This window comes from Sminthopsis crassicaudata, chromosome 1 (genome assembly GCF_048593235.1).
Source record: "Sminthopsis crassicaudata isolate SCR6 chromosome 1, ASM4859323v1, whole genome shotgun sequence".
Classification (NCBI taxonomy): Eukaryota; Metazoa; Chordata; class Mammalia; order Dasyuromorphia; family Dasyuridae; genus Sminthopsis; species Sminthopsis crassicaudata.
This window is the reverse complement of record NC_133617.1, coordinates 590,203,947-590,231,943: the sequence shown is the minus strand read 5'-3', so window position 1 is coordinate 590,231,943 and position 27,997 is coordinate 590,203,947. Positions and strand designations below refer to the sequence as shown.

Genomic DNA, 27,997 nt, shown 5'->3' with positions numbered 1-27,997 from the left:
TATATCCACTCATATGAAAGAGTGTTCCAAATCACTACTGATCAGAGAAATGCAAATTAAGACAACTCTGAGATACCACTACACACCTGTCAGATTGGCTAAGATGACAGGAACAAATAATGATGAATGTTGGAGGGGATGTGGGAAAACTGGGACACTAATACATTGTTGGTGGAGTTGTGAAAGAATCCAGCCATTCTGAAGAGCAATTTGGAACTATGCCCAAAAAGTTATCAAACTGTGCATACCCTTTGACCCAGCATTGCTGCTATTGGGCTTATATCCCAAAGAAATACTGAGGAGGGGAAAGGGACCTGTGTGTGCCAAAATGTTTGTGGCAGCTCTTTTTGTAGTAACTAGAAACTGGAAGATGAATGGATGTCCATCAATTGGAGAATGGTTGGGTAAATTATGGTATATGAAGGTTGCTCTGTAAGAAATGACCAGCAGGAGGAATACAGAGAGGCTTGGAGAGACTTGCATCAACTGATGCTGAGTGAAATGAATAGAACCAGAAGATCTCTGTACACTTCAATGTTGTATGAAGATGTATTCTGATAGAAGTGGAAATCTTCAACATAAAGAAGATCCAACTCACTTCCAGTTGATCAATGATGGACAGAAATAACTACACCCAGAGAAGGAACACTGGGAAGTGAATGTAAATTGTTAGCGCTAACTGTCTATCTACCCAGGTTACTTATACCTTCGGAATCTAATACTTAATGTGCAACAAGAAAATGGTATTTACACACATATATTGTATCTAGGTTATATTGTAACACATGTAAAATGTATGGGATTGCCTGTCATTGGGGGGAGGGAGTGGAGGGAGGGAGGGGATAATTTGGAAAAATGAATACAAGGGATAATATTATTTTAAAAATTACTCATGCATATATACTGTGGAAAAAAAAATTCTAAATAAAAAAAAAACTAGGAGATCATTATACACTTCAACAACAATACTGTATGAGGATGTATTCTGATGGAAGTGGATATCTTCAACATATAGAAGATCTAATCCAGTTCCAATTGATTAATGATGGATAGAATCAGCTACACCCAGAGAAGGAACACTGGGAAATGAGTGTAAACTGTTAGCATTTTTTTTTGTTTTTCTCCCCAGGTTATTTTTACCTTCTGAATCCAAGTCTTCCTTTGCAACAACAACAACAACAACAACAACAAAATTCGGTTCTGCACATATATATTGTATCTAGGATATACTATAAACATATTTAATATGTATGGGAATGCCTGTTATCTAAGGTAGGGGGTGGGGGGAAGGAGGGGAAAACTCAGAACAGAAGGAAGTACAAGGGATAATGTTGTAAAAAATTACCTATGCATATGTACTGTCAAAAAATGTTATAATTATAAAATTAATTAAAAAAAAAACAACAAGAAAAATCAAATCAAAAAGGAAAAAAAATGAGAAAACAAAATGCAAACAACAACAAAAAAAGTTAAAACACTATGCTGTCATTCACATTTGGTCCCCAAAGTCCTCTCTCTGGGTGCATATGACTCTCTTCATCACAAGACCGTTGGAAGTGACCTGAATCACCTCATTGTTGAAAAGAGCCATGTCCTTTAGAATTGACTATTGTATAATTATGCTGTTGCTGTGTACAATGTTAGCCTAGTTCTACTCACTTCACCTAGCATCAGTTCATGTAAGTCCTTCTAGGTCTCTCTGAAATTATTTTGTTGATCGTTTCTTAAAGAACAATTATATTCTGTAACATTCACATACATCACTTATTTAGCCATTCTCTAACTGATAGGCATCCAGGTAGTTTCCAGTTTCTACCACTACAAAGGGCTGCCACAAACATTTTTGCAAATGTGGGTCCCTTTCCCTCCTTTAAGATCTCTTTGGGATATAGGCCCAATAGAGAAGCTGCTGGGTCAAAGGGTATACACAACTTGATAGCCCTTTGGGCATAGTTCCAAATTGCTCTCCAGAATGGTTCCCAATTCCACCAACAATGTATCAGTGTCCCAGTTTTCCCACATCCCCTTCAACTTTCATCATTACCTTTCCTGTCATCTTAGCCAATCTGAGGAGGTGTATAATGAATGGTATCTTCAGAGCTATCTTTATTTGCATTTTTCTGATCAATAATGATTTATAGCATTATAAATGGTTTTAATTTAATTTCTTCATCTCAAAACTGTCTGTTATACTCTCTCTTATTAAGGTTCTTGTGATCTATTCTTCCAAATACTCTTTCTTAGTATCCTCTCTTGGGTCTTCATGTCACTTCCACTAGCTTTAAATATATGCCATTCAAGCCTCTGTGTTGTACCTCTTCTTTTTTTTTGTATAGTAGCTCCTGTGGATTTAGTTATCATCTCTCTCTCTCTCTCTCTCTCTCTCTCTCTCGCTCTCGCTCTCGCTCTCGCTCTCGTTCTCGCTCTCTTTCTGAAGTAATTGGGGTAAGTGACTTGCCCAGGGTCATATAGCTAGGAAGTTAGGAAGTGTTACATGTCTGAGACCAGACAGACATTTGAACTCAGGTCTTCTTCACTTCAGGGCTGGCACTTTATCCACTGTACCATCTAGCTGCCCCAGTTATCTCTTTACAGATATTTCCTAGATCTGTATTCAGCTTAATAATATTCTCCTTAGTGCTATCCTGCAGTAATACCTTGTTTTTGTTTTTGTTTGTTTGTTTTTTGAATAGTAATTTATTTTTCCAAATGGATATAAAGATACTTTTCATTATTCATTTCTATAAAACCTTCTGTTCCATACTTTTTCTCCTTCCTTTTTCTTGCCTTCTCCCTCATAAAGATAAGAAGCAGTCTAATATAGATTAAATATGTGCAATCCCTTTAAATATATTTCCATATTTGTCATATTGTGCAAGAAAAATCAGATCAAAAGGGGAAAAAAACATGAGGAAAAAAATAAACAAAGAAACACAAAAAGGTGAAAATACTATGCTTTGAGCCACATTCAATCTCCTTAGTTCTTTATCTGAATGTAGATTGCATCTTGCATCCTAAGTTTTTGGAATTATCTTGGATCTTTGCATTGCTGAGAAGAGCCAAATTTATCAGTTAATCATCACATAATCATGTTACTGTTGTATAGTGTTCTCCTGGTTCTGCTTTCTTCACTCAGCATGAGTTCATGAAAATCTTTCCAAGCTTCTCTGAAATCATTATTTCTTACAGAACAATAATATTCCATTTTAGTCATATACCATAATTTATTTAGCTATTTTCCAATTGATGGGCAATTTTCCAATTCCTTTCCATTACAATAAGGTGGGACAAACATTTTTACATATGTTGATCCTTTCCCTTTTTTTATAATCTCTTTGGGATACAAATCCACATGAAATCACTGGTTCAAAGTGTATACACAGTTTGATAGCCCTTTGGGCATAGTTTCATATTGTTTTCCAGAATAGTTGGATCAGTTCATAACTCCACCAGTTTTTCTACATCCCCTTCAACATTGGATCATTATCTTTTCCTATCATCTTAGCCAATCTGAGAGGTGTATAGAGGCTCAAACAATGGAGTGAAGGAAACATAAAAAGTCAAATGTGAAGGAACAATGAAAAAAAGAGGCTCTCAAAAAAATAACCACTTCTGTATTGCCTTGAAAGTATTCTCAATTATATTAAGTATGTTTTTGCTCTGCAAGCTTTTAAGGATTAAAAGTTTCTATTATTTTTTATACTCTGTCAGTGTATTATACATGTATCTGTCTTTGTAGTTACACATAAAAAAACTTTTTATTTAAAAAGTATGTGGCACAAGTTAATCACAATAATAAATACTTTATATGTTTATATTATAGCACAACCATAATCTAATCACTTTTGCCATTGTTTTATAAAAAGGAACAAGTATTTGTTTTTAATTTTTCTCCTTTTCTCAAATTTGACAGGTTAACAAAACTTCAGATTTTGGAACTTAGAGAAAACCAGTTAAAAATGTTGCCAAAGTAAGTAAAGATATTCCATTAATTTTATGTGATTTCTCTCCCCCCTCCTTTTTTAAAATCATCTTCTTTTTTTTTTAATTATAATTTTTTTTTCATTCCCACCTTCTCCCCCCTATTACTGTGTGGGAAAAACAAAATAAAATATACCCTTGTAACAAACATTGTCTAGCAAAACAATACTTATTGCCCAGGTGCCAAAACATGTCACATTCTGAATATTGGGCTTCATCTTTGATTCTTTAGGATCATAATCTTTTCATTGGTCAGAATTCCTGAATCTTTCAGGATTTTTTTTAATATTATAATTTTTCCCTACTTCTACTTTAAAATAGAACTCCCATCAGTTTATACAAATCTTTACAGGTATCTCTGAAAAGGCTTCTCTGTTTTTTCTAGCACATTAGTATTCTATCACATTCTTAAAGTTTGTACTATTATTCCCCTTGGTTTCCACTTATTTGCTATTAAAGAGCAGCTATTAACATGACTTTTATATAAGATATTGTAGAATTTTTTTTCTTTCATCTTTGATAGGCTTAGTTGTTGTTTATCTGGGTCAAAGAGTATGCATATATTAGTAATTTTAGGAGCATAGTTTCATATTGCTTATCAGAATGGCTGGACCAATTCACATCTCTACTAGACATGCTTTCTCATTCCTATTTCCCCTCAGCCTTTCCCAACAGTTTTAATTTTTCATTTTTTGTCAACTTCATAAGTGTAGGTAGTATTCCAGAGTTGTTTGATATATTTCTTTAATTGTGATTTAGAATATTTTTCCAAATGAGTATAGATAGCTTTGATAGTGTATTTTTTTTAAGAATTTCATATTCTTTATTCATTTAGCAATTGGCAAGTGTTTTTTTTTTTTATTTTCAAAAATTTGAATCAATTCCTTATATCTTTGTTTTGTGGTGTTTTTTGAGGGAAGGCAGTTATGGTTAAGTGACTCACACAGCTAAGGTCACATTAACTAGTAAGTATTAAGTGTTGTGGTCAAATTTGAACTCGGTTCCTTTTGACTCTACTATGCTACCCCCAGTTCCTTATATTTTTGAAATGAGACATTTTTCAAAGAAATTTGCTACAAAAGGTTTTTTCCCCTTTTTACCTGCTCTCTTAATTATATCAGATCTGTTTATGTAAAAACTTTTAAAATGAATTAATTTTATATTTTGTTATATATTATTTGGTTGGTCATGAACTTTTTTCCTAACCATGCCCCAAAAGGTAAGTTTATGCCTGTTCCTTTAATTTTTTTATATGGTGACCTCATATCCTTGTATGTGATGTGAGGTATTATGTAAATCTAATTTCTTTCCAGATGTGTCCTGATTTTTTTTAGTAGTTTTTGCCAAATACTATATTTGTATACCAGTAGCTGTGGTCTTTAAGTTTTTCAAACACTATTTTATTAGGTTTATTTGTTTTTGCAGTTGTATGCTTAATGTTTTAGATTGTTTGACCTCTCCTTATTTTAACTGGTACCAGATCGTTTTGCTTCTTGATGTTTGTAGTATATTTGCCATCTGATTCTGTTAGATATCCTTACTTCCCACTTCTCTCCCTCTTCACCTACCTGTTATTTCCCATAAGAATCTTGTTGTTTTCCTCTAGATGGATGAATTTTTGTGTTATTGTTTTTTATTTCTATAAAGTAATCCTTTGCTAATTTAACACTTAATATGTGATTTTCTTTAAAAGTTTAAATGTTTGAAGTTATATTTGATCAAGATTATGCCTTTTTATCCAAGTAGAAATATAAATTATATAAGGAAGCAAAATATGTATTTCAAAAAATATTAATGTTTTTATGTTCACTAATGGCATTATATAATTTAAACATTTATGTTTCAGTATGAATAGTAAATATTATATTATGTATGTAATATTGTTTGTAGTTCAGCTACCAGAAACCTGATCCATTCATCAAAGATGTGAACCAGGAAGGAAGCAAAAAAGATGTCCAAACAGTTTAGGGTCACAAATTCGCTGCCTTGGATCTTATATACCTTTTTGTTACCAATTTTAGAAGTCACTGTTTTATATATATAATTTAAAAAAGAATTTAACTATCTGATTTCTAAGCCTATAGTAGATGGGAAGCAAAAAGTGAAAAGGGAGGAATGGAATTGCTGTACAGGTGTAAATGAATCATAGAATTAGAGAATACACCAAAAGTTGTATAATCTAACCCTTAACCAAAGAATCACTTGGGGAGTGGTAGGGAGATACTCAGTACAATTATATTGATCATCATATATCTGCTTAGAAACTTTTGCTGGAATCCTAAGTGTCAGGGAACTAATATTCCCTGTCTCCTCCCAAGTTCCACTTCTCTCCTCCAAAATTGTCTATTACTTAAATGCTATGGATGTGTATATATGATATATGCATATATTATCTCCCACATTGAAATGGAAGCTTCCTGGAAGTTGGGGTTATTTCATCCTTTATATTCTTATTCCCATATCTTTGCATATAATTTCTGTGTCTTGAACTTCAGTTGTTTTGCCTTAAACTCTTTGAAAGAAACCCTGCTTCCACTATAACTCTTCCCCTTATTCTCTAGTCTTTCACCCTTTCCTAATTGTTTCTTCTTTTCCTTAGCTTTGCAGTTTTGCTTTCTAGTTCCTTTTTCTTTTTTGATTTCATGTAGTTCTTTAATTTTTCCTCTTTTTCCCCTTAAATAATTAGTCATATAATATATCTTTATTCCTTTCCTCCCCTTCAGCTTTATTTGTTACTTTTTAAATTTTAATTTTCTGCTTCTTTTTTCAAAAAAACAAAAACCAAAAAACAAACCTTTCTTTCCCTAATTCTTTTCATTGTACCTCTTTGGTTTGTATTCTAAACTTTTATTTTTTGATTCATGACATTTACACTTATTTAGTCCTTCAGTATCTTCATCTAATTAAAACTAATTAAAATGCCCATTTTGAGGTCTTTCTTAACAGTTTCTGTGTTTGTACCTTGTTGATCTTGTCTCTAGGCCTCTTTTTCAGAAATGCCAATCCTTCCAGGTGATAAAATGGTTATTTTCTCATGAGAGGAATTTACTATGTCCTTTGACTGTACAGTTCATTATTTGTTCTCTCCATGGCCATTTTCCCCCATTGGCCATGTAGTCTTCTCTCTGTACCTGTGTCCTCCCACTCTTATAGATATAATTTTGCATGTGCTTGTGGGCACACATACATCACATAATCCTGATGCTTCCTTTCCTAAGGTAGGATGAGAGAGCTCTTTAAACTCCAAATCCCTGTAGATAAAAGCTGTTGTAAAAGTTTTGATTTCACTTTCTAGAATATCTCCCATAGGAACATTTGTCAGTTGTATTCCTCAATATCTCATTACATCTTCCCTTTTTTATCCCTTTCTTTGCCCTGTTTACCTTTTATTGTAGTCTCTCTTTATGAGACTATATACATATATATATATATATATATATATATAAATTAAAGAATTTATATATATATATATATAAATTCTTTAATTTATTAACACCAAAAATTAATTGATTTCATTTGTAGGCAGTGTGCTGTGAGGTTTACCTATGTTTCAGACCTGTTTCTCAATTCAAGTAGCTTCTTCACTGTCTTTGATTTGTTTTTGATTTGTATTTGATTGCTTTAACCCTTGTCTCCTAATATTAAAAGACAGAAATCTCTCAGAGATTCCCTGTTATTATTATCTTTACTTGCTATTTTTGTTTATTCTTGTATTTGTTTTCTCATGTGTTTAAGAAGGAAATAATTTTTTCAGTCTGATTTTCTTTCTTTCTTTTTTTTCCCCAATTAAAAGCTTTTATTTACAAAACATACGCATGAGTAATTTTTCCAACATTGACTCTTGCAAAACCTTTTGTTCAAAATTTTCCCCTCCTTACCCCCATTCCCTCTCCTAGCTGGCAGGTAGTCCAATACATGTTAAATATATGTTAAATCCAATATATGTATACATATTTATACAGTTATCTTGCTGCACAAGAAAAATCCAATTAAGAAGGAAGAAAAAGAAAAACTGAGTAAGATAACAAAATGCAATCAAAGAACAACAAAAGGAGTGAGAATGCTAGGTTGCCTTCTACACTTAGTTCCCATGGTTCTCTCTCTGGGTGTAGGTGGCTCTCTTCATCACTGAACAAGTGGAACTGGTTTGAATCATCTCATTGTTGAAGATAGCCACATCCATCAGAATTGATTGTCATATATATATAGTCTTATTATTGCCATGTATAGTGATCTTCTGGTTTTGCTCATTTCACTTAAAATCAGTTCATATAGGTCTCTCTAAGGCTCCCTGAAATCATCTTCCTGGTTGTTTCTTACAGAACAATAATATTCCATAGCATTCATATACCATAATTTATTCAGTCATTCTCCAATTGATGACCATTGATTCATTTTCTAGTTTCTTGCTACAACCAAAAAGGCTGCCACAAATATTTGCACATGTGGGTCCCTTTCCCCTCCTTTAAGATTTCTTTGGATATGCTGATTTTCCTTCCATAAATGTTTTAAATACTTCTCTTTTCATTAGTAGTTATGCAGCATAGGTCACCTTGGATTATATTTTGAGTTCCTTTCCTACTCAAAACACATTATTTCACTTCCTCATATAGTTTCTGGTGGGGACAGAATAGTGTGTTATTCTAATTTTCTTTCCTTTATATTTAAATGTCTTTTTCCTGGTTGCTAGCACATTTTATTTTATTTTTATTTTTGCACTCCTCACTGTAATTATTAAATTTAACTATTAAATAGATAGTTTGGAATTTGTAGCATAGGAATTTTTTTTTCTGGAGGTAACCTGTATATTTTGGGGTTTGGCACTTTGTTTACTGTGTTTAGTTTTCTTGTATTATAGTGTTTTTGATTTATTATGTTCTTCTTGGAGTTTTATAATCCTTAAGTTGTCTCTGTATCCTGTTTTCTGGGTCAATATGTTTAGCTTATGGAGATCATATTATCTTTTAACATTATTAGTTTTTATTTTTCTAATTCCATATTTTCTTTTACTTCAGTGTATTTGCATCCTCAATTGTCTGCAATTGTTTCTATTCTCATTACCTACTTTTTTTTTTTTAAACCCAGATAGCCATTAATTTTCATCCATTCTTCAGATATTTTTAGTGCTTATTTTGCATGGATTTAAAGACATAAAGCTCTTACTTTAAAGGAGTTTACTTTGTAGTCCAGAGGTAACGTCCACTGTAGTATAATTATATTACAGAGCAGTAAATTGTAAGTTTCATATAAGAACTTTTTATTGTTCTGATTATTGCAATTATCTGTTCTCTCATCTTAGATTTTTATCAGACTTGCTGTTTTTTCATCTTTTGCCTAGATGGACAATAAGTATTTTATTGATTTATTTATATCAAGATTGATTTGATAATAAATTAAGAGGCTACCATTTGTCAGATGTTGTGATCAACTTTTACCAATATTATTGATTCTCACAACAACCCAATAAGGATAGGGGCTGTTATTATTACCATTTATAGTTGAGGAAACTGAGGAAGATAAGGGTTCATTGACTTTACCATGTTAGAACTAGTTAAGAATCTGAGATCAGATTTTCCTCCAGGTCTAGCACTCTTATATGCTGCATTACCCTAGTTGTCACTAGAGTAGTAGAGTCACTAGAGTCAGCAGATAGGCTTCATAACTGTGCCATTGGAAAGTCATTTTGGTAACTGAGTGGAGGATAGGCTAGACTGGATAGAGAAAAGGTGAGTAGAATTATTGGAAGATTATTGCAATAATCTAAGTTATTTGTAAAAGTAGGTGAAAAGTAATGCATGAGAGATATTGTGAAGACAAAATTTGACAGCTGATTGGATGTGTGGAGTGAGTGTGGATGAGGAGTTCAGAATGAAACTAACATTACAAACTTCAGTGATTGAACGTAAGCTAGTGCCTGCAAAAAAAAAAAAAAAATAGAGGAAATTGGGTGAGTTTGAGGGAAGTTAAGTTATGTATTTGACATGTTGATTTTACTTATGAGACATAGTTTCAGATGAATTTTGAATTCCTAGAATTCAAAAGAAAGATAAGAGTTTGCTGTATAGTTCTGAGAACTGCTTCCAGATAATTGAACCCTGGAGAGTGTAAAATGCAGGAAGACCAGAAAGAATGAAAATTAAGAAAAAGCCTTTATATTTGGTAGTTCAGGGGTAACTGATAACTTTGAAGAAAGGAAATGTTTAGTTGGAAGCCATATCACTACATTTTACAAGATAATTTAACAAGGGCTTACAAAAAAAATCATAAGTTCTGACCATAATATCCTTTAAGATTAAGATAATAAATTATCTTCCCAATGTCTTTTGCTAATGGCTTTCTTTTCTACCTTTTATCTCCTTTATTATGTCTTGTATATCCACATATGTATATATTGTCTTTCCCATGAGAATGTAAGTTCCAGGAGAACACAAAAATTTTTTCATGTCATTATATCCTCAATACTTAGCTAAGCCACATCATAGATGTCTTTAAATGTTTGTTTACAAATTTTCCTCAATCAAGTTGGTATTTCTGACTTTTTCATTTCAGTTTCTAATATCAACATAGTTTTAGTCATCTTGTCAACTCCTATAGAAAGAAAACTGAAAAAAGAAATCAGTAGAAGAATGATGAGAAAATATAAGTTGGAAAACAAAGATAAAGTAAAATGATGTGAATAAAAGTAAAAGCTTAGGAAAAAAGAAGGTTCATTTATAGCTACAGGATTATAGTATACTTCGTTAGAATATATTTTCTTATACTTTCCCCCTCAAAAATGCTAAAATAATTTTTGGTTAGTCTTTTAGTTATTGCAGTATATAAATTTTGTCTACATGGCAACTTATCAATGAGACTTAACTCACTGATATTTTTATGTTATTAGTGTTAGTGTGATATTACTGCCAAGTATTAACATTTTCTGTAAGGTTATCAGTTGTATATATCTTAGAAAGTAGAGGGGGAAAAAACCTTTTTAAATAGTCCTTTCCATTGGCAGGTGGTTTTTAGTTAGTATGTTACATAGCAAAGTTCTCACATAAAATAATATTTCATTATCATTAATAGGCAACATATTTCAGCAAGTTTAGATGAAATAGATGCCTTCAGAATAAGGCGAGGTTAAAGTTCAGCTTTTGCATTACTTTATGGCATAAAACCTTTTAAGTATTTTTTTGTTGGTCAAGAAAGGTGTGCTTATTGTAGTTTTAAATTAGTTAGACCTTATTGTCAGCTAAACATGATTCTTGAAAGTTTTCTTTTGAATGATATAAAACATTATTAGATATTGCTTTAGAATTTCAGAGAATTGTGAATTTAGAGCGTTGAGGGAACCTAGTTTCTCATTTTTTTGCATATGAAGTAACTAAAACTAGGGAGATGAAATATTTTACTTAGGCTTATAAAAATTCAATAAGTGAAAGAACAGAATTCAGTTTTAAATCCTTTGTCAACACATTCTATGCATTGTACCATACTGCCTCTAATATTTAGGGAGGCAATCACTTCTTTTTCTTGACATTTTGGATTATCAGAGGAATGTATATATGTAAAAATTAATAATTTATTAACAACTTTTAAAAGAGCTTATATTTACCTCAAACTTCCAAACATATAATAATGGGACTGTGGAATTAAAATATCTGCTCTCTGAAAATTTCATTTTAGTTTTTTTTAAGTATAAGGACCCTGGCTAGTTTTTCATTGCTACTTGATTTCATTTGAGAGAAAATTAAGATTAAAATCAGAGATAATAGTACCAGGTGAATTTTAACTTAATTTTTGAAAGACTTTGAACCAATTTATCTTCATATAAAGAAAATATTAAGGTCCCCATTTCTTTTATCTTGGTGATCTGCCTGTGGATTGACAAGTAAAGTGATTTTCCCATTAAACGTTAGAAGTAAGTTTTAAATGCAGGTTCTCTAGCTCTGAAATGATCTATATTCATTGCAGAATACTGCTGACTAATAATCCAATAGAATGTTGAACATTTGAATATGATCATTTTTATAATAATTCATTTTTAATCTCTTCACACAGAACCATGAATAGACTAACTCAGCTGGAGAGATTGGATTTGGGAAGTAATGAATTCACAGAAGTGGTAAGTTAAGTTAAATAGTGTCAAAAATATACTTATAACAAATAAGGTATTAAAATTATCCTATAAACATCTGCTTGGCTATATGAATTGTAAAGTTTTCAAGATGTCCTTAAAATATTTACATTGGTTTTTGTGGTTGTTGTTGTTCCTCCTTAATAGGACTTACAAATTTGGATAAATTATTCATGGGCTTATCAAAGGACCAAAGAAAAAATTAACTTGTAAGGGGAATGAACTATGAACTAGGATCTAGGACTAGAAATGAAAATTTAAAAGGAAGTTCCATTTAAAGGATGACTAGGAACTGAACTTTTTCATTTAGAAATTAAAAGAAGGAAGAAGATTTGGGAAAAGATTGTGAAAGTTAAAACATTTGAATTTATGTCTAATTCAGCATATTTGGGAAAGCATAAGCTAAAACTATTCCTGCTTCATCTTCTTTCTCTTTTCTCCCTCTCACCCTCCCACTGAATTGGGGTCGAGTGACTTGTCCAGAATCACACAGCTAGTAAGTGTTAAAGTGTCTGAAGCTGGTGTTTTATCCACTGCGCCAATTAGCTGCCCCTTCTTTCTCCTTTTAATTTTATTCAGTAATAAAAATGTATGTATTCTTTGGAAATTTGAGAACATAGATAAGGAATGGATTAATAAGGAAAACAGTTCTTCTGTTTGAGTTACTCATGAGAGCAGTTTCACTATTTGGACAGAGAATGGTAGAGAAAATTGGACACCAGGAACTATGAAAATCAGCTTAATGTTATTTAGAAAAAGAAATCTTCAAGAATAAGTAGCCATATTTTTTTGTTTTTCTTCCCAGATTATTTTTACCTTCTGAATACAATTCTTCCTTTGCAGCAGCAACAACAACAAAATGTGGTTCTGCACATATATATTGTACCTAGGATATACTATAAGATATTTAATATGTATGGGAATGCCTGCCATCTAGGGGAGGAGAAAAATTCGGAACAGAAGGGAGTACAAGGGATAATGTTGTAAAAAAAAAAAATACCTAAGCATATGTACTGTCAAAAAAAAAAAGTTATAATTATAAAATTAATTTTAAAAAAAAGTAGCCATAATTAAAAGAAGAAAATGCTTAAAGATGGTACACCAGTCTGATTTTAGGCATTTTACATTTTTTGTTGAAAAAAATAAGCTTGAATAACTAATGGTATAGACACTATACCATTAGTCCTTAGTTTAGTCATCAGCATGGTCTGCAATCTGATCCCAAATTACTATTCTAGTCTTATCAACCACTTCCCCTTGTGAGCCAAACAGGTCTACTTAATATTACTTAAATAAGATATATGCTTGCACCCTGTACCTGTTGATGTATATTGTTCCCTCTAAGAATGTCCTACCATCTATTTCTATCAATAAAAGGCCAGTATTACTGACTTCAGTGTTTATTCTCTATTCACTATGCCACATTGCTCCTGAAATGTTCTAAACAAAGTTTTCCAAATATTTCTCATATTTATTTATTCATATTGTTATTTATCTTTTATTTCCAAACAGCCTGAAGTACTTGAACAACTTAATGGATTAAAAGAATTTTGGATGGATGGTAATAGACTGACTTTTATTCCAGGGGTATGTATCTGAAGTTATAAATGTCCTTTTTATACTAATTATTTTTACCAGGTATATGGGCTATGTGTCAAAAGAAAAATATACCCATATTAGGACATATACTTCCATTTATGGAACCTAGCACAGTGATTTTCCTATTGTAGCTCACTTCATTGTTAAATGTTGATCACTTCACCCCCTTTTTGTCATTGGACATTAGCATACTTTTCCAGGTACATTACCCTGTATTTGTCTTTAATAAATTATTTGAAACTAAAACTTGTTCAAATAGAGAGTGCCTATCAGTTGGAGTTATCATATATGAGTATGATAAAATACTTTAAGAAATGATGGTCAGGATGATTTCAGATAAACCTGAAAAGACTTATATGAACTGATGCAAAGTGAAGTGAACAGAGCCAGAAAAACATTGTACATAATAGCAACAATATTGTAATGATAATCACTGCGAAGACTTTGATGAAGACAAAGATCCAAGACAATTCTAGATGACCCATCATGAAAAATCTGCCCATCCAGAGAGAAAACTGATGAACTTTGAGTGAAGATTAAAACAAAAATATTAAAACTTTTATTCATTTATTACTTTTTAGCTTGGGGAGGGAGGTAGGAAAGATTAGAGGTTCTTTTGGTTTTGGAAATAAGTCTTCTGTGTTAACATGTAATTGTATATTGCTTGTCTTCTCAATGGATGGGGGGTTGAGTAGCAGGGAGAGAGACAATTTGTACCTCAAAATTTTAAAAAAATGAATGAAAAAATTTTAAAGACATAAAATGACAAGTTATAAAATAAAATTAAAGTTAACTCTTTTATACTTGTCCTAAACTGTTCAGCTAGATTTTTATTTTATTTTATCTTTCTCATTTTATAACTATTATCCCTTTACTCGTATGTGGTTATTTTCATTATATTTTAAGTGATTCATGATTTCCCTGATGTGTACACATCACAGTTCTTTCAGACTTTCTTAACTATGTGGTTCTTTTCCATACATTACTATACATTCTTTTTAGAAAATAGTTCTAGTATTCTGGGAATTTTTCCTTCACATAATTGGCAATCATTAGTTAACTGTCAGTTACTTTATTTATAGTGTCCTGCTTTCTATTGCCCCCAAGTTGGAGGTGACAAAACATACTGTGCTTTCTAGAGCCCCCACGCTAGGGTAATTAAAATATACCATGTTAATGAGAAGTGATTAGGTGAGACTCCTGAGTATGGTGGAAATATTCCAAGGTCTTTCCCCCTAATATACCCTCATCTTTATATAATCAAAATACTGCTCATGCGCTAAGTATATACTGCACATTTGGGACCACATGAACAACTTGCTATTATATGTAGTTTGCCACCTGGTATCACTCTGCTTCAATCACAACACAGGTTGTCACCGCCCCCTGATTTCTCAGGAAGGCCGAGAGCCCATAGGGGAGATAGGGAGTCAAACCAGACATTGTTAGCAGGTTCCCTCTGGGCTGAAGGGTCTTATATCTCACCCAGAGTTCTCCCACTATCTGTGACCTCTACAAATGTTAATAATTATAGTATCTTAATGCTGAAAGAAATCTCTGGCAACATCTTGTACAATTTTTTGTTTTACAAGTGAGTTAATTGAAACTAAAAAAATTTAAATGACCATGATTATGCCAAATCAGAACTAGAATTCAGATTTCTATACTCCCATTCCCTTCTTTCCACATAAACCATACTGTTTTGTTGTGTTATTAATAACATGCTTAATTTTTCTTAGGTTGTGATTAATGGTAGCTTTCAAATAGTATTTCTGGTTTCCAAATATTTAAGCTAATCTAGACACAGAATACAGTGGCCATGCCATATGCCCTTTCACCATATCCATTTTCCAGGGAATAAGATGGGTACTATCAGTATTGGTAGCCTCTAAGTCTCACTGTTCTCCTGAATGCTAAAAGGATGCACTTAAGATGACTGACTCAAACCTAGGCCTAAGGACCTTTGCCTTGAACTGGTTCCTCATTGGGCTGTGTCTCATTCACAAGAGCCAAAAAAAGCCACATATACACACATCTACACACACACATATACATACATACATACATACGTAAAATATTTATTTATGCAACTCCCAAGTATGAAAAGTATCTGGGGAGAGCCCAAGCCTAATATTTGCAGAAGGTTAAAAAGTGTACATTCTTTACCCACAAATGGATTGACAGTACATATGTCCTTATTCTAATTTCTGGACAAACATTTGCCAGTATTATGTTTTGATTGAAAATTCTGAGTCTTCCTTACTGTTATTTGGAATATTAATAATAGTACTTTTTTTTTTTTTTTTTTTTTTTTTTTTGCAAGGAAGGAGTAGCAGGAAGGAAGGGGGAAAATTGTGGGAGAAGATTGTGGGATAGTGATGCAGGGGGGAAAAAATGCCATTAATGAAACATTAAGAAATACACAAGAGAAAGGAAAATGAAAAGGAGACAAATAAGAGGATATGTATGTTTATATTTAAATACAAGCTGAATATAATATATTCACAATTTGATGTAGAGTTTTCTTTTTGTCATTTGTATATTATTTTAGCTATTTAAAAATGTTAATAGTCCTTTGATGGCTGTGTGTTTTAAAATTATTTAAAATTCTCTTTTGAACTTAGTTTTAGTTTTAAGTTAAAGTTTTAAATTTTTTCATCTTTTTGTGTTTGTTGTAGCTATATGTGTGTGTGTGTGTGTGTTTGTGTATCAAGTTATTTCAAGTCAATTAATTCTTTTTCACTCATAGTTGATTGGTAGTTTGAAGCAGTTAACTTACCTGGATGTTTCAAAAAACAACATTGAAATGGTTGAAGAAGGAATTTCAGGATGTGAAAGCCTTGAAGACTTGCTACTGTCTAGCAATTCACTTCAACAACTTCCAGAGTCTATTGGTTTGTATTGCCTACTAATTAATACATTCATCTTTTACTAAAATAAAAGCACACATTTAATTTCACAGCAGGAAAATTTTACTGTAATTTTTGTGTGAGACATTTTTACTTTACATTCATCATTTAACTCCTTTGTTGACACTGCCATCACTGGTTTTCTTTACTTTCCATGGTAGTTTTACTTTCTGTGATAGTATCATTCTTTCAGGAATTGGGTGGGAAAGTCATTTAGGCCATGTTTCCTCACCATCTTTGTGTAGTTACCATGAAAATGACTGAAAAACAGCATAGTGACCCAAACAAATCCCATTCCCACGATAGTTTACAAGGCAAGGCAAGGGGAAAAAAATCATAATCTAAGAAAAAGGTGTGGTATTAATATTAATTAGTTACAGTATTCATATAGCACTTTAAATTTTGCAAAGCATTTTACACGCATTATTTCTGTTGAGCTTTTTAATACTTAATGCTTTGCATCTTTCTTTAGAGACCTGTTTCTTCCTCCCCAGAATAGAAATGGACAATAGTAAACTCTGGTGATGAAATTTGGCACATTATTATTTCTTCAAAATGATCTTAAAAGAGTACCGTTTAATTATTTAAAAGTCTTGTTGATTCTTAGAGTATAAAGTATATCTATATCCATATAAAAATCTAAATACAAAAGGTAATCTGATTTTATTCTCTTTAATCTTTTTTGTTATCTCATTTTGAATTATACAAATACAAATTTCAATTTGTGCTAACATTATATATATTCCCAAAAGTTAAAAACATAGTATACCAAATTATATTGTGCTCCTTGATTCTAATACCTCTTTCAGTGCTGGCAATTGTCTCCATTTTTGAAATAAAATGTTTTACTCTAATCAAAGCAAAACATCTAATATAAGTAAATTTTCCTTTGCCTGAATTCTATAAAATACAGTTTATCCCTCTAAATAGTATTTCTGAGGGCTTTGGTGTAAAGTCTTCCCTTTTACTCATATCTCATTTAGAAAAGCTTAATTTATCAAAGGATTTGGTAAGAGAACATAACCCAATCTAGCAACTTGTACAAATCCAACAGTAGAAAATTTATCTTGTTCTTATAGTATATTTGAATTAATTTTAATCTTGGACAACATTGTGCCAGTGAACTGGTCAAAATCTAAAGCATTATCAGTTTCTTTTTCTTTCTTTTTTTTTTTTTTTTTTTTTTTTTTTTTTTTTACAAAAGCAAAAAGAATTTAGGAATTTCTCATTTCAGTTACATAATTTGAATTGTTTCCTCTTTCCTATAAGCCTAAAATATAATTGTATTGAGAATTTTCTTCTAATCCAATCTAATGAACTTTTATATTCTCACTGAAAATCCATTAAAATTTTTTTTATTCTTGATATACATGGAGTTCAGAGTGAGCGTTTGAGAGCATCAGTTTTAACTTTCTTTAGAGAGATCATTATTTACTTTTTACAACATTTGACCTTTTCCATTCTCTCCATGAATTGCAATTCATTCATTCACAGATAGAAAACTTTATTTCCAGTTTACTGCCTAATTTTTATCACTTATTGGCAAGCAAAATGTTAATAACTTCTTTCACACATGTTGTCTCTGAATTGCCCTTTTTATAAAGATGTACCATGGATATTTTTTTTTTTATTTTAGTGTTGAATGTTAGACCTTACTTACTGCTTAAGTAGATTTACCTACTGCTAGTAGAAAAATATTTTTAATTCTTGCTGCCTGTTTTGACCAAGTTAGAGAATTCCAATATAATTTTTAGAAGGTGCTTTTTATGCAAAGAAAGCACATTTAACTTTATTTTATAGTATTCTCTGTCTTTTTTCAACAGGATCATTAAAGAAATTAACAACACTTAAAATAGATGAAAACCAGTTAATGTATTTACCAGACTCAATAGGAGGGTAAGTTTTTCATGAAATACCAAGGTTAGAAAGAATTTTTCATTCAATCCAGCAGGCCCTAAGTATTTAAAAATCAGCATTTATTTGTTTTTATCAAAGATCATGAAAGGAGATTTTATATATTTTTTAAATGATTGATTAACTGATAGTTATGCTTCATCTTCTTGAATGCCATAAACATTTCTTCATATATAGTACATAAACATATTGATTTTAATTCTCACATGAAAATAGAATGGTATAAAACAGCTATTGGGTCTTTTCCATTTCATGTCTATTTATTTTTCTTATGTTTTCATTTACAAATGAACTCAGGATGAGATGGTTTAGCTGTTTTCTAGCAGTTTTTAGGCTTATTTTATTTCTAATTACTTTTCAGCATTTCATGAGAAGTTTTCATGTTTGTATTCTTAACACTTTCATCTCACCTACATTTTGCATTGCCTTTGTTTGCCATGCTCTTACATTTAGAAAATAGCTGACATTTTTTTGTTTGTTTGTTTTAGTTTTTAACACTTTTAAACTTTCTTTCCAATATTCTTAACTATTGGATTAAGTTTTTCAAAAGATGTGATCAAGAATAGTAACTGTCCATGTTGAATGAGACACAAATTTAAAGGCTATTAGAGATTGGTTTTAAAGGCATTTTAAAATAGAGGATTTCAAAAGAATGGAAAATTGACAGATTGTGCTGACACTTGGAGGAAAAACTTGACATCAGCAATTGCCAATCCATATTCTTGTTTTTCTCATCTCATGTATTTGAGAATTGTATAGACCTATATTATGAATATTTGAAGGGAACAGGCAGGATTTGGTAGATGATTTTCTACAGCAAACCATGTCATTCTGGACATCGTAAACTCATTAGAAGAATATGTGATCTTACTGTGTCTATTAATTGTTGCCCTGGTCTATGCACAGTCGATGTATTGCTGAGAGTATCCCATGAGTCCTTCAAGAGAGTTCAAGTTATAAAACCAAACTTTATAGTATTTCTCAGTATTGGTCAATAACATTCACTTCTTTTCCAATTCTGTATCTGGATCAGGCCACCTTTTCAACCAAAACAACAGCACATTATTATTACAACAGATCAAATGCAGAGGTTTGCATGAATATGTAAAGCAATGCCAATCTTCTCATTATTTTTTAAAATGTCTATAATAATGTGTTTTGAAAATATATTCTTAAAATGTTATTTATATTTGCTAGTAATGGATTTTCTTATTTTAAAATCTAAAGAATTTCTGAGATTAAAAATAAGAAAATTTTTTGGTTAATTTTTGAGACAGTTTAGTGTAATGAATAGAGCATTTGACTTTGAAATCAGAAAGAACTGTCTGAATCTTGTCTCAGACACTTAACTACAAGTGTGAGTGGGCAGTCACTTCTTTAAATCTCAGTTTCCTCATCTGTAAAACAGGGATAATAATACCAATATGAAGTGGTATAATCTATATAAAGCGCTTTGCAAAATTTGAAATGCTATATAAATCCTAACTTTTTAAAAAGGCATTTAATTCACTACAGCAAAAGGCAACATTTGAAGGCTTTCCTCAAGAAACAAGACTGTACACATGTAAAAAAAAATTACATGAGATTCTAATAAATTTGATACTGAAAATCTCTTTATTTAGGTATAAAAATGCAAAAGTGAAATATAAATTCTACAAAGATAAAGAGGGTTTCATTTTTGTATTCCTCAGTTGAAGTGGTCATCATACTTACCAACTTTGCTGATTTTTCCCATTAACTTATTTAAAATTGTAACATTAGCGAATTTCACAGCTGTGGATCATGACCAAACAAATAACAGAAGGGATCACATAAAATAAAATGGAAACTTTGTTTTTCCACAAAACAATTTAATGTAGTTAAAATTAGAGGGAAAAGAGGTAATTGAGGGGGAAAAATTCACAGCTATTTTTCATATCCTTAGGTCAACTATTCAAGATGTATGAGGAACTGATTCAGATTCATAAATCTAATAGCCATTCCTCAATAGGTAAAATAATAAAAGGTTATGATAGGCAGTTTTCAAAGGAAGAAATCCAAGCTATCAACATCCATATGCAAAAATTCTCCAACTAGTAATTGGAAAAATACAAGTTTAGGAATTTTGATATTCTGCCTCAAACCCATCAGTCTAGCAAAGAAAACAAAAGACAAAAATGATGAAGCATTGAAGGGGAACAAGTCTGGTCTAGCAATTTTGAAAGCCATTTGAAATATACAGATTTTATCATTACTTAATCTAAACTATAAAGAAATCAAAGAAAGAGAAAAAGAGCTTACATGTATAAAACTATCCATAGCAACTATTTTCATTGTAGCCAAAACTTGAAGACTAAGATGGTGCCCCTCTATTGGGAATGGACAAAATAAGTTTCATATCAAATAAAATATTTTTGTATCATAAGAAATGATAACATGAAGTTTAAAAAGAAACTGATGATCCTTAATTGATCAGAGCTAAGTGAACAGAAGTAGATCACTTTATACAATGAGAACAGCATTACAAAGAAAAGGAAATTAGACTTGAGAACACTGATCGGTGTTAATAAATCATGAATTCAACAGGAGAAAGATGACATCACCTCTGTCAAAGAGGTGACAAATCTAAAATGCAGAAAGTGACATTTTTTTGCATAAGGGCCACTGTGGGAATTTTATTTTGTAGTAATATGTTATCTATGTATTAAGTACTTTATTTCTGGTATTGTTTTTCATTTTATTCATTGGGGAAAATTTTTTGAAAAAAATTTGTTTTCTACAAAATTACATACCGCACAAACATAATTAGTCACAAAATAAATAACACAACTTTTTGTGTATGTGTGTGCATAAATACTCTAAAGAGTGAGGAGAGTGTTAAAAGAGAAAGATGTTACACTGACACTGAACCTTATTCTCCTAGCCATTTTCCTCCAAAGCAGTTCCTTTCCATGGGTTTCTCCATAAGCATTCCTTTTCTGTTCTTTTGGACACAACTCTTGGACAAGTTTCTGAAGAATCTTATATGGGGTTGCTAATTAACAGATACACTGGGTGTGAATTTGTATACTCTAAGCCAGGGGTTCTCAAACTCCGGCCCGCCGGGTTATGGCAAATAGGCTGAGAGGCAGAGACAGAGTGTGAGTTTTTGTATTTACTATTATCCGGCCCTCCAATAGTCTGAGAGACAGTGAACTGGCCCCCTATTTAAAAAGTTTGAGGACCACTGCTCTAAGCCATGCTATCACTGTTGTGTGTGTGTGTGTGTGTGTGTGTGTGTGTGTGTGTGTGTGTGTGTGTGTGTGTGATTTGAGAATAGAATAATTGGTGGAATATGATCCCATCCTAAAGTTACTAATGGACAACCAGGTATTGTAGTCATGTTAAAAACCGAACGAGGAAGACACAGGAGGAAAAAAGTACATTTTGGTTAGAAGTAGAATAGAATAGGAGCAAAATAATGATTTCTTCTTATCTCTTACCTTGTGAGACTACCTTCTTTGGGGAAAACTGGAACAGCTTTGATTTGATTCTTAGCCCTAGACTAACCAAAGATGAGCCAGAGCAGTCATTTGGCCCTTTTTTCCAACACAAAAACCTCTATGGTCTAAAGCAGTAGTTTCAAATTCAGAGTGTGGCCACATGGTGATTCAGAAAAGCAGAAATTAGTATTATTTGTGTATTGTATTTTTACATATTTTGTGAACATTTCCTAATTACATTTTAATCTGATTCAGGCTACATGTGAATTAGATTCATAGTAGATTAGATTCATTAGTAGATTTAGAGCTACTAAATTCCCTTTATCTTTTGACTTCACAATCCTACTGCCACAAGTAAGTCAAATATGGAAAAGGAGTGTTTAGATTGTGTGTGTGTGTGTGTGTGTGTGTGTGTGTGTGTGTATTATATACATATAAAATTCATTGCAGCATTCTGATAGCAAAGAATTACAAATAAAGTGAGTGCCCTTCATTGTGGGAATAGCAAGGAAGAAAAACCGGTAAATGAATAACAGAATATTGTACTTAAAAGAAATGACATTCAGAATTATACAGAACAAAATGCACAGAAGAAAAAAGAAAATATATACAATAAACAATGTAACTATAACATTATTTAAAAGAAGTTGAACTCTGAGTAATTAAAAAAACCAACAAAGTCCTGGAGAAGAATTAATATAATATTCATTCTCAGCACAAAGGTAGACTACTAGAAGACAATATTGTATATATTGTATCTGTCTTTTGATTTATTGTTTTTCTTTGTCTCAAAGAGATTTCACATTGTTATTTATGTTTTGAAATGATTGTGATATGAAAGCACCAGGAGCATGTATTTAAATAAAACAGATTTGCTTGAAAAGCATTGAAGAAACTAGACCACAAAAGTAATACATGCTATGGAGACAAGAAGTCTCCAATGAATGAGGTAAAATCTGGAAAAGAAATTGTACACGACATCGAATGGAGGGGCTGAATTTGTAATGGACCAATGAAATTGCAGAGTCATTGAAGTATCAAGATAAGTGGACACATGTAGTAAAGTCGATGAGGCTTTGTTATAATTTGTCAATATTGGATGGCCTACACTTTGAAAATACAAGATTGTCACATGTTTAGTTAAGAATAAAATTTAAAATTAGCCATATGCTTAAACATAGAAGATTTTGGATTATGCATGCTTGAAAAATTTAAACTTTAAATTTTTTTTATTGTAGACTCGTGTCAATAGAAGAATTGGATTGTAGTTTCAATGAAATAGAAGCTTTGCCCTCATCTATTGGGCAACTTTCTAATATAAGAACTTTTGCTGCAGATCACAATTATTTACAGCAGCTACCACAAGAGGTACTATAATATTTCATAAATTAGATTTGAGTATTTTAGAGCTTATTTGACTTTTCCTAATATCTTGTATTTAACATTTAACCACAAAAACACTATTTTGGTTAGCTTTTAATTTTTATTTCACTACTTGTATAGAGAAATTACTTCTTTTGCTGTTTGTTCCAAAATACTGGAATGTGAATGATTTATATATATATATATATATATATATATATATATATATATATATATATTAATAACCTTTACTAGGTTATCTCCTAAACTAATTAGACCTTGAGTTTTTTAGTAGAAAGATAAAAATGTTTTTCTTCATAAATGAAATGAAAATTAAAAAGGAAAATTTAATGAAAATATGTAGTTCTCTTTAAAAATCTTTAGATTTTCATTAGTTAAAATATTATTGAATATAAAATATAAATCTTTTCAAATGTTCTACATTTTTTATCATTAGAGCACTCATTGTTTTGCTATTTCAGATTGGCAGCTGGAAGCATGTTACTGTGCTTTTTCTCCATTCTAATAAACTTGAGACTCTTCCAGAAGAAATGGGTGATATGCAAAAATTAAAAGTCATCAATTTGAGTGACAATAGGTTTGTAATTCTGTATGCTTTATGGTATAGAAATATGAATATGAATAGAAATAAATATTAATTTTTAAAAAATTTTAACCTTAGTTAGAATGAAATGAAATTTAATTCTGCCTGAATAGTATTTTTATTTTGCTTGATAAGATTTGATTTTCATATAAAAGAACTATCCTGTTTTATCTGATAATGATTATTTACCATATTACAAGCAGTTTTACTTGCCACTCTTTTTCTGAAAGATATTGTGGAAATTTTATTGTCCATATAGTTGCTTTTGTGACATGTTGTGGCAGAACATTGCACATTGTTGTTCTGCCATTACACAGTATTGCTTTGAAAGCAAGATACTTCTGACCATGGATGAGATTTGGCATTTCTTATGTGCAAAATAGCAGTATAGAAATAACTAATTATCAGATGGAATGATAGGCAATCTCTATCTCATATTCCTAATAATTATTATATTTTCTTTCTACCCAGCTTCATCTAGATTTCCTATGTAAGAAGTAGAACTTTGAATTAATCTCACTTACACTAGATAAGAATATTTTAAGGAACGTTTAAGTGTTGACATATTAGGATGTTAGGATATTTTATTGAACCTTTCTATTTTACTCTGGTTCAGTTTCAGTTTTTATATACTGAAAGTACAGTGTAGTTGTGTGTTAGAATACTGAAGAACATTCCCACATTTGTGATCAGTTTCTTCTTTTGCTTCTTTGAAAGGATGAAGAATTTGCCCTTTAGTTTTACAAAGCTACAGCAGCTGACTGCTATGTGGCTCTCAGATAACCAGGTAGGAAAACTGAAGTTTTGCTACTTCACTGGTATGTTATTATCCTAATTATTTTGTAAAGAAGGTATTTTAAGAGTAGTTCTGCCTTAGAGTAAATTAAAGGGGTTCATGCTTTTGTGAAAGGCTCATCATACGAAACTAACCTAAGTAATTTCTTTAAGTTATCTGACATATAAATTGTGAGAGAATTATTAGACTTAGTGTAGGCCTTTACTGTGCTTATCATTATAATCTCTCTACTCCTCAAGAAATTGAGAATATATGGTTTAAATTATTTTGCCATTGGGTAGGTACAGAACTTTTAAGAAAATTTTTCTTCCTGTCTACAAGAAAATTATGGTGAGGATTTTCTTTTAGTCTGAGCATATATTGTTGAACAGTCTGACTTCTTATAATGGGGGTCAGGGAGAACACAGAGGAATAAGCATTAAATGTCTCCTGTGTGCAAGGTATTCTACTAAATGATTTACAAATAGTATCTCAAGTCACCATGCAAATATGTAATATCATATAGCAACTTGGCATCTTTTTTGAACTATCTATAATAGACTAATATTAAGAAAACCATTTTGGCCCTATGATTCTGTGGTAATTGATATCCACATTGATATAAACATGAGGCTATTACCCTAAAATGATTTTTTTTTTCTCTTTAGAACATTATTGTAGGCTACACTCAGATTTAATATAAGTCATATTGCAGGAGGGAAGTGCAGGCCAATATCATATCATTCACTTTACTACATTTGAATAATGTAGTATTATTTTTACTTTTTTCATTTTTTAAACTTTTCATATATAACTTGTATATTAAGCAGGCAAAGTCTTTCTCATGTTGGCAGATTTAGGGCCATCATATCTTGAGATTTAGAGCAAGAAGAGAAACCTTACATATCATCCAGAACAAGATCCTCATTTTGCAGATAAGGATCAAAATGGTGAAACTGACCTATCAAGATCATAGAAATAATAAGTGGCAGAGATCTTCATACTGAGAAACATATTAATAATCTTTAGAATCAATGTTATTTTTGAGACAAAAATGAAGAATCTTGGGATCCAGTATACTATTATGGTAGCCAATTTTGCCATGAGAATTCAGTTTCACTTTTCTTTAGCTAAAATTACATATGCTATTCTAACTAGATTTTAATTTGTATAATTAAATTTTTTCTTACTATTCATTTCTTTAGAATGTTACTTGACTTTTATAGTTCCCTTTATCTTAATAAGATGATTCATTTCAATTACCTAAATTAATGACAAGAGTAACATTTATATTCTTAGGGTGGATTACAAGAATTAATTTTTTCATGTAATTCTTATAAGTCCTACTTTTATTCTGAGTTTACTTGTAACATGGGAGATACAAAAAAGCTAAAATACATGAAGAATATTTCTGTCATAAATGTTGATGCATTTCTTTAATTTTACTAACATTAATTTGATATTGTATAATTTCTAGAATATAAACTTTCCCAATCATAAAATTGGAAACTACATATCTTGTAATTATTATTCATGCTTATTGTTTAGTTATTTTCAGTTTTATCCTACTTTTTGTGACACCCCCCCCCCATTTGGAGTTTTCTTGGCAAAGATATTGGAGTGGTTTGCCATTTCCTTTCCACCGCATTTTAGTTATGGAAATCGAGGCAAACAGGGTTAAATGACTTTCCCAGAGCCATATGATTGCTAAGTGGATTTACACTCACAAAGATGAGTCTTCCTGATACTCTTATCAATTGTGCTATCTAGCTGTCTCCATTATTCGTGTTTTACATCTATAATTTCTAAATTAATAATTCTAAATTGTAAATGTGTATTACAAATATCCTGTTAGAAAGTTTTGCTCAGATTCCTTAATAAGATAATGTGCTTTAAAAAAAAAATTTATAGCTGTGTATAAATTAAATTACTAGTATAATTTGTTATAGATATGCCCCACAGCTCTTGAAGGCCAGAGTGGAAGCATAAGATAACCAGCCTAACAGTGAATTTGATGTTCATCACCCAAACTAGCTATTTGAAATGCTTATCTGAAAAAGGTTAGCCACTCAGTGAACCAAAGTAGCTCAGTTATCCATGTACTATGACATATTTAAGATGGCAGTAGAAGGTGGACCTATAAAATCATAGGTCCTATAGTCCATATTTCATGCATATTCTGTAGCATTTTGTAACTTGTTTTAATTCATTCAATTTTGAAAATCTTTTTGAAATAATTTACCTACAGTTGAAACTTTAGGATAAGAAGAAATACGTATTTTTATTAATAGTATAAAAGAATATATTGGAAGACTCAATATCACATAATAAATAGTGCATTCATACTCATGAAAAGTTCAGTTACTCTGTGTTCTCCACACTCAATATGCTTGAATATGTATACTTTGAAAAATATTGAAAATATTCTCTGCATAGTTATCATTTTTAAAATGTTATTTTATTGTGACATCCATGTAATTATCTATTAAAGACTCTTTGAATTAAACTCAGAGAAAATAATGAAACATTTTCTTATATGTTGTTGCTCATTTGTTATCTTAGCTATTGCCCTTTCCTTAATTTTAAGAAAATTGGAGTTTTTTTTTTTAACTTTTCTGTCTTATTTTCTTCACCTTGAAGAATAGTCGTAGTCACAATTCTTAAGGCTTGGTTGAGCCATTGAAGAAGAAAAGCAAAAATATTGTTAATACTGATGTGCCTTTTTAGGAGTAGCTAGGAGTGTCAAAGTAAGAATTGAGAGAGGAGGAAAATGTTGATTATATTCCTACTAGCTATCAACTGAGGGGTCTCTACACAATGAAACATTCAGGACTACTTCACATGTAAAAGCTAGCTTTTGTTTCTTCTCTTTCTTGCCATTTTATTAGCAAAACCTTTGCTTTAGAATGAATATTTGCTAACGTGCCATTGTTGTCATATCTCAATATAAACACATTATACATTTTAAGAAAATAGCATCATTTTATTTTTCTAGTTTTTTAAAGAAAATTAAAATGTGTTCTTTTTGATAACTTTCTAAGTTAGGAGAGAGTTAATGATAAATATGTTTACTTTTGACCTGAAGTAAGTCTTATTTCTTTGAGGACCCTAGTTTTATTATGAGTAGATCAAAGTTAGTGGCCATGGATACCAGATACTACTAATATATAGATTTAATATTTAAATTGGGGTAGCTTAAGTGACTTAAGATGTAGGTTTGGTATTTAGATAAATCTTGAATAGAGATAGATATTTTGACATGTCTAGGAGGAAGAA

At 31.2% G+C, this 27,997-nt stretch overlaps 1 protein-coding gene across 11 annotated transcripts in view; it reads left to right on the top strand.

Annotated features, from left to right (window-relative positions):
- The window catches only part of ERBIN (erbb2 interacting protein), a 167,034-nt gene that overhangs the window by 93,529 nt on the left and 45,508 nt on the right, over positions 1 to 27,997 (top strand). For all 11 annotated transcript variants that reach the window (XM_074282385.1, XM_074282389.1, XM_074282387.1 and 8 more), the window contains exons 8-15: positions 3,914 to 3,970; positions 12,022 to 12,085; positions 13,610 to 13,684; positions 16,446 to 16,590; positions 18,429 to 18,501; positions 23,219 to 23,348; positions 23,825 to 23,940; positions 24,664 to 24,733. In XM_074282385.1, the coding sequence (XP_074138486.1) occupies positions 3,914 to 3,970; positions 12,022 to 12,085; positions 13,610 to 13,684; positions 16,446 to 16,590; positions 18,429 to 18,501; positions 23,219 to 23,348; positions 23,825 to 23,940; positions 24,664 to 24,733 (730 nt within the window). The remainder of the gene's footprint in view (positions 1 to 3,913; positions 3,971 to 12,021; positions 12,086 to 13,609; positions 13,685 to 16,445; positions 16,591 to 18,428; positions 18,502 to 23,218; positions 23,349 to 23,824; positions 23,941 to 24,663; positions 24,734 to 27,997) is intronic.